Source organism: Bufo gargarizans, chromosome 6 (assembly GCF_014858855.1).
Source record: "Bufo gargarizans isolate SCDJY-AF-19 chromosome 6, ASM1485885v1, whole genome shotgun sequence".
NCBI lineage: Eukaryota > Metazoa > Chordata > Amphibia > Anura > Bufonidae > Bufo > Bufo gargarizans.
In genome coordinates, this window is record NC_058085.1 from 122,556,669 (window position 1) to 122,570,479 (window position 13,811).

General features: G+C 44.6%; 1 protein-coding gene across 1 annotated transcript; it reads right to left on the bottom strand.

Moving 5' to 3' along the window:
• Window positions 1-245: 245 nt before the first annotated feature.
• Window positions 246-1,409, bottom strand: LOC122940646 (ADP-ribosylation factor 1-like). Its single transcript, XM_044297327.1, has one exon. The coding sequence runs from the start codon at window positions 1,245-1,247 to the stop codon at window positions 678-680; it is 570 nt and encodes a 189-aa protein (XP_044153262.1). The 5' UTR covers window positions 1,248-1,409; the 3' UTR covers window positions 246-677.
• Window positions 1,410-13,811: the final 12,402 nt, after the last annotated feature.

The following is a 13,811-nucleotide window of genomic DNA, read 5'->3' on the forward strand; positions in this document are numbered from 1 at the left end:
GATTGGGGGTCCGACACCTAGCACACCCCATTAATCAAATATGAATGACCTATCCTAGGTCATCAATAACAGGAGCCCACCAATCCCCTTTAGAGCTAGGGATATGGAACGGTGCACCTCCCCATTAATAATGCAGGAATTAAATATGTAAGGCGATTTCTAACATGTTGGAATATTAATCATATTGAGTTAGATTATCCCACTTTTTGAGACTATCTTTCAAGAAGTACAGCATGACACGATTATTCATCTTAGAACTAACATTTATTAGCAAGAATAAATTACAAGCATTATATATGCACAATGAAACTGTAAACTGTGTAAAATATGATTACATCTTTATACTCAGTATAAACAATATGAATGACTAAGACTTTCTTAGAAGGGTGGGGTATTGCAATTAGGAAGTTACTATAGAGAATATAAAATTAATCAAATCTTCCCATCCAGTCCCATGTATTCAGTTCTCATTGTCCACATTGAGTCTCCAGATTCAGCTTTGCTATAAGAGTACCACTAGGTGGACAATTATCCAGACACAATGTAATGTTTTAGGGGTATATGTTCCCCTAATTTTTCATGGCTTGAGAGTAGGTCATTGGAACTGGTGTTGCCCACAGGACATTTGTCCAAATAAACGTGGCGCCAAGTCTAGTCATTCTAGATATGTTCTTCATTCAAAACTGTTTGTTCTTTTGAAATTGTTTTACCAAATTGGTGAGGACCTCCAGCCCCTCCACTAGTCCATCTCCAGTGGCGGCACAACAGCCCTGGACATGCCACTGGTGTCCTTTCATTTTCATCAGTCCCAATGTGTCTGCCAGGTCCATGGGCTTCCTGGAACCTGGTAAGTCTTGCTTGTTAGCCATTACCACGAAGGGGACGCCTCTCATTTCATCGTTTTCCAGGATGGCGCTGAGCTCTGCCCTTGCCTCCTCAAATCTCTCTGGATCGGCACTGTCCACCACAAAAACAAGCCCATCTGTATTCATAAAGTAGTGCTTCCACAGGACTCTGATCTTGTCCTGACCTCCCACATCCCACACGGTGAAGGTGACATTAGGGATGGGTTCCACGGTTTCTACATTGAATCCGATAGTAGGAATTGTACAGACCGTCTCATTGAGCTTCAGTTTATAAAGTAAAGTTGTCTTTCCAGCTGCATCAAGACCCAATAGCAGGATCCGAGCCTTGGTTCCAGAGAAGTTCATTAGGGTTTGGTAGAGGCTGCTCAGGAGACCACCCATATCTGCTGCAGTAGATGCTCCTCTCTGTAAGGATCTCGTAGGTCTTGAGTATGTAGCTGTGCATGTTGCATGAAAGCTCTCTTATTATATATACACTGTTCTTTAGCTGACCAAACCCATGTTACCTAGCAACCATGGGCGCTCTCAAGGAATTTCCTGGTTGCTCTGTCACTCCTTGCTGTGTTGGAACTTTCTCTACAAGCGGTTGTTACATTGTCAGTAGTGAGAGAAGCACAGGAAGTGACCTCACTTCACAGATCACAGCGAATATAATACTGCAGAATAAAGCTTTCTGTACCTTGCTATGTAATATATTGGCACTATATAAATAAAGATTATTATAATTTTTTAAAGATATATAATGTTATATTCTGGTAGAAGTAAAGGATAAATGTTATGATTGTACAAGATGCAGGCAGATATCTTGGGATGAAACATATTCTTCTAATTTTCGCCCTACCACATTCTGAGAGCGGTAACTCTTTTACTCACTTGCTATATGAGGTCTTGTTTTTTTTGTGTTTCAGTGAGCATTTTTAATGATATAATTTTCTGTACATACAGTATAACAGCAATTCATTTGAATCCTTGACTTCTTTTTGCAGCAAAAAGAAAAAAAACGTTTCTGACAATTTTTTTTAATGTCATTTTCAGAATTAAATTACATCTTCATTTTATTGTATGGGGATTCCGAATATGTCTATTATTTCATAGTTCTTTATTAAAGGCAACCTGTCAGCATTAAAATGCAGTGTAATCTGCAGGTGGCATATTATAGAGCAGGAGGAGCTGAGCAGATTGATACATAGTTTTATAGGAAAAGATTCAGTATAACTTGCATTTCATTTAAATTCCTGCTCATTCTGGGCTTTGATATCCAGGAGGTTGTCCGATTTGTGATGACAGCTACCTCAGTATGCACCATCTTAAAGGGAAGGCTGTCAATCACTGATAGGACTGCCTGCTTGATTTCAAAGCTCAGAACGAGCAGGAATTTAAATGAATAAATTAAAGTTTTGCAGCTCAGGTCCTTCAGCTCTATAAAATGCTGCCAGCAGATTACACAGCATTTCAATGGTTACAGATTCCCTTTAATTTATTCTCTTCTGTCTCTTTAAATTTTTTTTATTTATTTTGGTTGATATGCCACAGCAGTCATTAGGCAGGGATCAGCAAAAACGCTTCAGTTTCTGATACAGCCGGCTGCATCCGCTGTGAACGGATGCAGTTCTATTATCTTTAAAATAGCACCATAGAAAATGGACCTGCCATCTATTGACTTTCAATAGTGTTCATGCCGGATCTGTTTTCTATGGTGTCCGGATCCCATGCTGCAAAAAAAAACCTCTCCAGTATGGGAACGCAACCAAACGGAACAGAATGCATTTTGAAGTATTCTGTTCTGTTTAATTCAGTTTTGTCCTCTGCCGGATCTCAATACTGGAAAAGTTAAACGCCGTTGCCCAGGCAATTGTCAGAAACAAACCATGCTGTGATTGTTCTGCCCCATACTGATTCAGTGTTTTCCAGCAGATCATTCCCATTCACACGAAGTGATGTTCTCGTGGCAAATGGTGACTTTTTCTGCTGCAAAAAAGATGCAGTCACCCACTGAAGGGACTAATAGGCTTCATTACTCAGCAGACCACCCCCAGCTGTCAACCATCAGTACCCCATGTTCGCGTCTAACTGCTTGGATCCTTCACTTGCCTTTGACCATGGCATCTAGCAGGCTAAATGGCTAGGATCAGAGATAGCACATTAGTAGCAGGGCCCAAGCTGTGTACATTACAGCTGTCTTCTCATACAGATGGTACGGGCACAACTGCTGTGCCCGATCCATCCTTGCGACATACAAACCTTGTGTGTCAATGTGTTTGTATACTGATAAAGGTACCAGTCTGGCACTATAACCGCGTAGCATCAATAAATCTGTTGAGTGCATCAGTCTGGCCTCAGTGAACTGTTGCCACCAACACCTTAAGTACCTGCTGTTTTACTATTTTCTTTGCATTCTAGTTGTCAAGGGAACCCCTTTTACAAGTAGACATTGGTCAATGCAAAGGACCCTTTTAAATTCTGTCACTTAGGCCTCTTTCACACTTGCGTTGTCCGGATCCGGCGTGTACTCCACTTGCCGGAATTACACGCCGGATCCGGAAAAACGCAAGTGTACTGAAAGCATTTGAAGACGGATCCGTCTTCAAAATGCTTTCAGTGTTACTATGGCAGCCGGGACGCTATTAAAGTCCTGGTTGCCATAGTAGTAGTGGGGAGCGGGGGAGCGGTATACTTCCAGTCCGTGCGGCTCCCGGGCGCTCCAGAATGACGTCAGAGCGCCCCATGCGCATGGATGACGTGTCCATGCGATCACGTGATCCATGCGCTTGGGGCGCCCTGACGTCACTCTGGAGCGCCCCGGGAGCCGCACGGATGGTAAGTATGCTGGTCCCCGCTCCCCACTACACTTTACCATGGCTGCCAGGACTTTAGCGTCCCGGCAGCCATGGTAACCATTGAGAAAAAGCTAAACGTCGCATCCGGCAATGCGCCGAAACGACGTTTAGCTTAAGGCCGGATCCGGATCAATGCCTTTCAATGGGCATTCATTCCGGATCCGGCCTTGCGGCAAGTGTTCCGGATTTTTGGCCGGAGCAAAAAGTGCAGCATGCTGCGCTATTTGCTGCGGCCAAAAAACATTCCGTTCCGGAACGGAAGACATCCTGATGCATCCTGAAGGACGGACTGTCCATTCAGAATGCATTAGGAAAATCCTGATCAGTATTCTTCCGGCATAGAGCCCCGACGACGGAACTCTATGCCGGAAGACTATAACGCAGGTGTGAAAGAGCCCTAAGGAAGTGAGAACTTCTATCCTTCCACAAGATCTATGATAACAGTGATCTTGCGTATTAATCAGCACTAGGAATGGGGCACCTTTTCTGGGCATTGTCCACAAAGATAGTCTCATCTCCATTTGATAGAAACAAGGACACACTTTTGTGTTCATTTAAACAGCCTAAATACTGTAGTTAAGATTACGTTATGAACTGGTCCCACCGTTTGTAGCCTTAATCCAGTGGTAGGGATCTTAATGACTGTTTCGTTCAGCTTTAAAGAGGAACTTTCATCGGTCCAAACATTGTGAACTAAGTATCATGACATATACAGCGGCGCCCAGGGATCTCACTGCACTTACTATTATCCCTGGGCTCCGTTCTCCCGTTATGTCCTCCGGTATGTTCGGGGACTTGGTTATAGTAGGAGGAGACTTAGGGGACTTGGTTATAGTAGGCGGAGTCTGCCCTTGTTCTGCTGGGCGTCTTCTTCTCCTAGGCTGTAGCGCTGGCCAATCGCAGCGCAGAACTCACAGCCTGGGAGGTTTTTTCTCCCAGGCTGTGAGCTCTGCGATGCGATTGGCCAGCGCTACAGCCTAGGAGGAGGAGACGCCCAGCAGAACAAGGGCAGTCTCCTCCTACTATAACCAAGTCCCCAAACATACCGGAGGACATAACGGGAGAACGGAGCAGCACCCAGGGATAATAGTAAGTGCAGTGAGATCCCTGGGCGCCGCTGTATATGTCATGATACTTAGTTCACAATGTTTGGACCGATGAAAGGTCCTCACGGTAGTAGTCTTTTCAGCGAAATCTCCACCAAACATCAGGAGCCAAACTTTGGTTTTACATGTGTCCTCTACAGTTTGGTAGATGCTTAGGAGCACACCCATAGTTGAAATAGATGTTCTTGTAGGTCAGTGAGGTAGATAACTGCTTGCTCTGGTTTACATCATAGCGTAAGTTGATTTTAACCTTTATTGTTATATATTTCATTTATCTTTCAGTGACCAGGCATTCCTGTAAACCTGACAAGAAGTCATAAACTGAATTTAACTACTTGCTCTGCACTACAAACACTTTCCTAAACAAAGTTTATATGTGATATGTGAGATTACATTTGCCAGACTGGAGCACAATGAAGGAATTTCCTGTTTGCTCAGTCATTCTGTGCCGTGCTGGAGGATTCTGCTAAACCTGTTCTGACCAAGCAACTGGTGATGTCATCAGAAAGGTTGAGGCTAGAAAGACAAAAAATTCAGTTCAGTCTGTTTCTGGGAAAGATCTGTGAGAGTTTATTGTCACTTTAAGACCCTGTTCACAACATGTTTTTTCATTCTGTTGAAACGTACTGTTTTTCAAAATTTGAGAAAAGGTATGTCCAAAACAGGATGCAACACGATACCGATCTTGTTGCCATTGACTGTAATTTTTACCAAAAAAACAGGATGCATTTGGATCCTGTTCTTGAGAAGAAACGAGCATACATTTTTGTGTCCTGTTGCATCCTGTTTTAATGGTAAATTTGCCAAGAAATATAAATAAATAATTGCCTGTCAACAGGATGCAAAAACATGGCATGATACTAGCCTAATAGATCCCATAAAGGCTTCCAATCTTTAATCATGCAGTGATATTCCTGTCTCGATATTGCTGTATAACCAGTGAGATATAATGGCGGCCATATTGGTTGTCATCTAGCTTTTCTGGGAACTAATATAAATAAATTAGCTTGTGTATTTGTTGAGAGGCAGTTGCTAGAGAAGAAAACCTTGTTCTTAGGGCTCATGCACACGACCGTATGTATTTTGCAGTCCACAAAAAACGGATCCACAAAAACTACGGATGACATCCGTGTGCATTCAATATTTTACGGAACAGAACAGCTGGTCCCTGATAGAACAGTACTATCCTTGTCCGTAATGAGGACAATAATAGGACATGTTCTATTTTTTTGCGGAACGGAAATACCGACATACGGAAACGGAGTGCACACAGAGTAAATTCCATTTTTTTTTGCGGAGCCATTGACCTGAATGGTTTCACATACGGTCCCCCCCCCCCCCCCAAAAAAAAAAATGGAACGGACACGGCAAGAAAATACATTTGTGTGCATGAGCCCTTAAAATCAGCAAGGATCTCCATCCCCTCAACAAGACCCACATTCCACATAGTAAAGACTTCCCAACAGCCATCAGGCCCGACATCGGGATCTGTGCTTGGTTTGGTGGAGGCTGCTCAGTAGATCCAGTGCTGAAGAATGTTTTCTTTTCAGGCAGAACAATATATTAGTTTGCTTTCTTTATGCAGTCTTATCCTCAACTGATACCACGGAAGCTTTTGGCTGGTATTTCCTGGTTGCTCTGTCATTCTGTGCTGTGTTGGAAGATTTCACCACAACCTGTTATGACAGTGCCTGGTGAGAACTGTCACGGAAGTGACCTCTTGAATCACCTTTTTGTACACATGCAACTTTATTGCATTGTATGTATGGCCTCATGCACACGAGCGTATTTTAGCCCATTGTCCGATCTGAATTTTTTGGTGGATCGCACACAGATCCATTCATTTCTATGGGTCCACAAAAATATGTCCAATTGTCTGTTTTGTGGACACGAAAAACCAGCTCTAGTTAAAGGTGCGCGAAATGCGCAAGAACAATATCCGTATTTTGTGGATCCGTAGTTTGTGAATGGTTGTGTTTATGTAGATTGAAAATGCTTGTACGTCCTTGTAGAGAAATCTGTATTCTTCTCGTTATTCTTCAGTTGCTATGAGTTACCATTGACCTATTACTGTGGCATTGCCACCATGTTGAACTGATGGACTGTTATATGCCTTTTGACTAAAGTGCCAGGATTGTTATGTGGCCTTTTACCTCACATATTTGTGACACAATTTGATATCCTTTGTATGATATGACATCTAATGTACCTTGTATGCACCACTGTGGGTTAAACGGCCTCCTGGTTATCCAGGCCATGTTTGAGATGCATATTGCTCACATATCACAGGTGGCCTGTGCAACAGAGATTATGACCATCGGAGCCATATATTCGCAGCAAAGAATGCTTATTGCATGTGTTGAGGAACTGCACTTTCAATTGTTGGCATGTGCCTGGAAGTAAGGGGTTGATTGCCACACAGGCTGGAATTCTGGGCTGAGTCAAGGGTCCACAGTGGGGTGACAAATAATGCAGCAGCACAGAGAGATATTATAGTGCCGGTAATATAAAAGCACAATTCTATATACTGTGTATATATATATATATATATATATATATATGTATATAGAACAAAGATATAAACACAACACTTTCGGTTTTGCTCCCATTTTGCATGAGCTGAACTCAAAGATCTGAAACATTTTCTACATACACAAAAGACCCATTACTCTCAAATATTGTTCACAAATCTGTCTAAATCTGTTTTAGTGAGCTGTCACGAGTTGGAGGTCCCAGGAGAGACCTCCGCGTCGTCAAGCAATAAACAAACAGCAATACGGTACAGACACACAAAATTTTATTGTACAAACAGAATCCAAGGAGGGAAACACAGGGAAATAGAGAGCTCTATGTACCATCCGCACAGTAGGAGGAAAACCCCCACTGCGCCACTGTCTAGTAATACTCCAGAGGGGCGTGACTAAGCAACTCCTGGTATTCACTAGGGCCCCAGATGGTAGGGTTAGGCTTTGTCGCAGGGAGTTGCCAGGGTCCACTCTGGAGCGTGAACTAGACAGTGACAACAGGAGCAAACGGACAACAGGTACCAGAAGGTACCGACGGTACATAGGCAAACATAACAAACAGGCAAATACAAGCAGGCAACTAAAAACACAAGCAGGAGTTCATAGCAAGGAAACAGGAGTGACAATGAGCAGAGAAGGACTTGCTCCACCAGTAGTAAACTGCATGGCCTTGCCCATGGCACACTGCTGCAAAGAAAGGTGCAGCAAGGGCTTGCTGAACAGAGACATATGAATACAAACTAGGCGACTAAAACATAACTGGCAGAACAGATAACAAAACACAGGAAAGAGGACGGGAATGAACAAGTAGGGAAACCCACAGAGCACAGACAGACACAGATCCCATGGATCAGCAGCATGGGAGAGTGAGTACAAACAAGGAGCAGGACAAGACAACACACCAGGAGAGCTGACCCAGAACTGAGGAAACCTCAGCCTTAGGCCTCTTTCACACTACAGTATGTCCATTTCAGTGTTTTGCTGTCCGTTTTTCACGGATCCGTTGTTCCGTCTTTTTGCTTCCGTTGTGGTTCCGTTTCCGTTCCATTGTTCCGTTCCGTTTTTCCGTATGGCATATACAGTATACAGTAATAACATAGAAAAAATTGGGCTGGGCATAACATTTTCAATAGATGGTTCCGAAAAAACGGAACGGAAACGGAAGACATACGGATGCATTTCCGTATGTGTTCCGTTTTTTTTGCGGACCCATTGACTTGAATGGAGCCACGGACCGTGATTTGCGGCCAAATATAGGACATGTTCTATCTTTCAACGGAACTGAAAAACGGAAATACGGAAACGGAATGCATACGGAACACATTCCGTTTTTTTTGCGGAACCATTGAAATGAATGGTTCCGTATACGGACCGTATACGGAACGCAAAAAACGGACCGCAAAACGGAAAAAAAAAACGGTATGGGTGCAGCAGAGAGGCCACACCCATGGAGCAGACAGAGAGGATTAACTCCAGATAGGAACACAGGGGAGTTAACCCATACAGAACCACAAATAACACACAGAAACGGAGCTGCAGTGAGAGCATAGACAGAAGGTCACAGCCAGAAGTAACGACTGTGACATGAGCACTTCTCCTTTACCGAGATAATCCATCCCACATCACAGGTGTGGCATATCAAGGTGCTGATTAGACAGCATAAATGTTGCATAGGTGTGCCCTAGACTGCCCACAATAAAAGGCCACTCTCAAATGTGCACAGAAAACCAGTCAGTATCTGGTGTGGCCACCATTTGCCTCGCGCAGTGCAACACATCCCCATTGCAGAGAGTTGATCAGGTTGTTGATTGTGGGCTGTGGAATGTTGAGCCACTCTTCTTCAATAGCTATGCGAAGTTGCAGAATATTGGCAGGAACTGGAACACGCTGTCGTATACGCTGATCCAGAGCATCCCAAACATGCTCAATGGGTGACATGTCCGGTGAGTATGCTGGCCATGCAAGAACTGGGATGTTTTCAGCTTCCAGGAATTGTGTACCGATTCTTGCAATATGGGGCCGTGCACCATCATGCTTAAACATGAGGTGATGGTCGTGGATGAATGGCACAACAATGGGTCTCAGGATCTCGTCATGGTATCTCTGTGCATTCAAAATGCCATCAATAAAATGCACCCGTGTTCGTTGTCCATAACATACGCCTGCCCATACCATAACCCCACCTCCACCATGGTCCACTCAATCCACAACGTTGTCGTCAGCAAACTGCTCACCCACACGCCACCACACACTGTCTGCCATCTGCGGTGAAAACCGGGACTCATACATGAACAGAACGCCTCTCCAACGTGCCAGATGCCATTGAATGTGAGCATTTGCCCACTCAAGTCGGTTACAACTGCAGTCAGATCCAGACCCCGATGAGGATGACGAGCATGCAGATGAGCTTCCCTGAGGTGGTTTCTGACAGTTTGGGCAGAAATTCCTTGGTTATGCAAACTGATTGTTGCTGCAGCTGTCCGAGTAGCTGGTCTCAGACGATCATGGAGGTGAACATGCTGGATGTGGAGGTCCTGGGCTGATGTGGTTACACGTGGTCTGCGGTTGTGAGGCCGGTTGGATGTACTGCAAAATTCTCTGAAACGCCTTTGGAGACGGCTTATGGTAGAGAAGTGAACATTCAATTCATGGACAATAGCTCTGGTAGGCATTCCTGCACATTTCAGAGTGTCCTTTTATTGTGGGCAGTCTAAGGCACACCTATGCAATATTCATGCTGTCTAATCAGCACCTTATGCCACACCTATGAAGTGGGATGGATTATCTCGGCAAAGGAGAAGTGCTCACTAACACAGATTTAGACAGATTTGTGAACAATATTTGAGAGTAATGGGTCTTTTGTGTATGTAGAAAATGTTTCAGATCTTTGAGTTCAGGTCATGCAAAATGGGAGCAAAACCAAAATTGTTGAGTTAATATTTTTGTTCAGTGTATATATATCTATATAGTTATTTTTTTTTTTGACATTTTAACATTGAAGGAAAAATATCTGATACTGTATGTTTGTGGGGGTGCTCTGCTCTCACTTTATATAGGGGCTCTGCTGTATGCTGGCTTGTTTATTGGAATATTTCTGGTGTTACTGGGGCACTACTGTTTTTTTAATAGTGGCACTATACATACATAGCTTATGTAGCCATATTCATTTTTTTAATTTTTTTATTATTATTGTCTATGGTGGGAGGCTGGAAGTAAACACGTTGGTGGGCTGCCTGTGTCTTGATTTAAAGGGGTTGTCCGGGTTCAGAGCTGAACCCGGACTTACCCTTATTTTCACCCCGGCAGCCCCTCTGAGCCTAGCATCGGAGCATCTCATGCTCCGATGCGCTCCAGTGCCCTGCGCTAGATAGCGCAGGGCACAGGCTCTTTTGTTTTTAACAACACACTGCCGGGCGGTAACTTCCGCCCAGCAGTGTGTTCGGTGACGTCACCAGCTCTGAGGGGCGGGCTTTAGCTCTGCCCTAGCCGTTTTACTGGCTAGGGCAGAGCCAAATCCCGCCCATCAGTGCCGGTGACGTCACCGGGGTTCCTGTCAGCCCCATGGAGAGCCCGGTACGTCACCGGAACTCTGAAAAATGCCTTTGCCCTGCTAGGTCTCCCTGTATCCTAGTAGATTTAGTACTATTTTTGTTGCATGCTGAATTCCAGATACAAGGAATATTCCTGTACTTGCCAATAGGCAGCCCTGTAGTCACATTGAAGTATACATTATACTAGCAGAAGGACCCGGCTTTGCACAGGTTTATTTAATCTATTTTATTTCATGTCTGTGTGTGTCATTAAAAGATATTGACAGTATCCCCCCATAACGTGACCTCTACAGCACCCTACCCCCTTAACAATGATCTCCACAGCACCCCACCCCTTAACACTGACCCCCCCACAGTACCCCACCTTCTTAAAACGGGACCTCCACAGCAGCCCACCCCCTTAACCTTGACCTTCATAGAAGCCTGCCCCTTTAACAGTGAGTTCCATAGCACCCCAACCCCTTGACAGTGACCTTCACAGTGGCCCACCCCCTTAACAGTGACCTCTACAGCGCCCCACCCCTTAACACTGACCTCCATAGGGGACAGTCTCCTTAATTGTGACCTCCATTATTCCCTGCCCCCTTAACAGAAACCTTCACAGCGCCTGCCCCTTTAACAGTGACTGCCACAGTATCCCGCTCCCTTAACAGTGACCTCACAGTACCCTGCTGCCTTAAAAGTTTCCTCCACAGCAGATTCCCCTTTAATAATGGCCTCCACAATCATCTGCCCCCTTAACAGTGACCTCCACAGTGCCCGCCCCTTTAACAGTGACCTCCACAACGGCCTGACAATCGTTGAATCAAATTCCTTTTCTTAGGGGGCATTATTGTCTTTAATTGACAGAATATAAAACCCCACTGAATTAGTATACACTTAAAGTCATATGAGTTACATCAGCCTCTACAACAATGTTGGCTAAGCGCTGCGATCAAAATCATATTAACTCACAGATAAGCTGTCTTATACTAAGAATGTCCTTCGTTGCCTATAGCAACCAATCAGAGCTTATATTAATGACCTGTAGCAAAATAGAAGCTGAGCTGTGATTGGTTGCTTTATGCAACCTGATGAATATCCAGGCTAACAGCCACAACAGGCAACAGACAATGGCTCCTGTAGTTTGGCTGTTAGGTTACTAAGTGTATTTTTTGGCAAATAATTGGAAAGCACGGGGTGAATATTTCCACTCAAAACATAGTCTATGACGTTCCCGGAGCTAAATTTCGTGATTGTAAATGTGACGGTGCGGTTTCCTTTAGCGGACATACATACATACATACATACACTGAGCTTTATATATTAGATAAAGAGATGTCATCATCGGCATTAAGGCTCCTTCACATATGTTCCCTCGGGCATGGTGCTAGAACTGATCCCATAGTTTTCTATAGGATGCTTCATTCACATGCTGGAAGTGAAATAGCGCCAGACAGAAAAATACTGCTTGCTACCTTATTCTGTCCTTTGCTGTCAGTCTCTATAGGCAGGGCCTTTGCACCATAGTGTATGTACACATATATCAGTTGTCAGGGGTATAACCACTGTCGTAACTTTAAGTGTCGCAGCGGTCGCAGTTGCGACCGGCCCCTAAGCCAGTGGAAATAAACTCTTCCCTTTATAAGATGCAGTGCATCTTATAAAGGGAATACTAGTGAGCACTTACATAATGGAAGCGCTCATTAGTCTGAAGGAGGAGGGGGAGAGAAGCGGTGTGAGCGCTGTACAGTACTTACCCCTCCTCCTGCTCACTCTTCTCAGGGTCGGCGCTGCTGTGTCCTGGCTGCCTGCAGCTTCAGGACGTACAGAGCACACTCTGACCTGACGCTGCAGGAGGTCAGGATGACTGGGCAGCGCCTGCCCTGAGAAGTGAAGACAGCCAGGACTGGGAGAGTGGCGGCAGGTACAGTAAGTTACTTTATTATTTTACAGTCTAATCTGAGGTCTGATATGGAGGTCTAATGGGGGGTCTGGAGTGGGTCTCACTAGGGGTCTGGAGAGGTCTCACTGGGGGGTCTGGAGTGGTCTGATGGGGGTCTGGAGGTCTAACTGGGGGTCTGGAGTGGTCTAATGGGGTCTAGAGGTCTGACTGGGTGTCTGGAGTGGTCTAATGGGGGGTATGGAGGTCTGACTGGGGGTCAGATATGGGGTTCTGGAGGTCTAACAGGGCTCTGGAGGTCTGGTCTGAGGTCTAATATGGGGGTTTGGAGATCTGGTCTGATATGGGGGGTCTTATATGGGGATTTGCAGGTCTAATGGGGGTCTTATCTGAGGTCTGATATTGGGTCGGGGTCTTACATGGAGGTCTAATGGGGGTCTGATCTAAGGTCTAAAACTGGGGTCTTATATGGGGTCTGACATAGAGGTCTAAAGGGGGCTTGGTCTGAGATGGTGGGATCTCATTTAGGGTTTTATTTGGGGGTCTGATCTAAAAAGAAGGGTGTTTTTTTTGTACTAGCGCACAATATAAAGGGGTATTTTTGTGTGTTCCTGGTATTTTCAGGGGGACTGTTTCTGCAGGAAAGTATTGGGGAACACAGTGGACACACTATTGCAGGTGGCAGGATGTGGTGTTAAGAAGGTGTGAGGATGATGGAAAAGTAGGAAAGTAAAATGTCTGTTTGTTAAACTCTGCAGAGACTAGGCACGGCTGAAAGAAGTCACCATGACGGTCTGGTCTGACAGGAGAAGAAGAGGAAAGAGAATATCTACATCAAAGAAGAGAAGTCACTGGATGTAAGGTACATATGTGGGGATGTATGACCCTGTATGTTCTGTAGCGCTGTATGTAATGTTTTCCAAGTACGTCTTTAAAGAGGTTGTCTGCTTTTTTTTTTTTGTAAGAGCGCTGCCTTCTCTGCTCTGTTTACCTGCTTATCACTGCAAATCCTACGGCGAGCAGGTGAACAGAACAGAGAAAGCA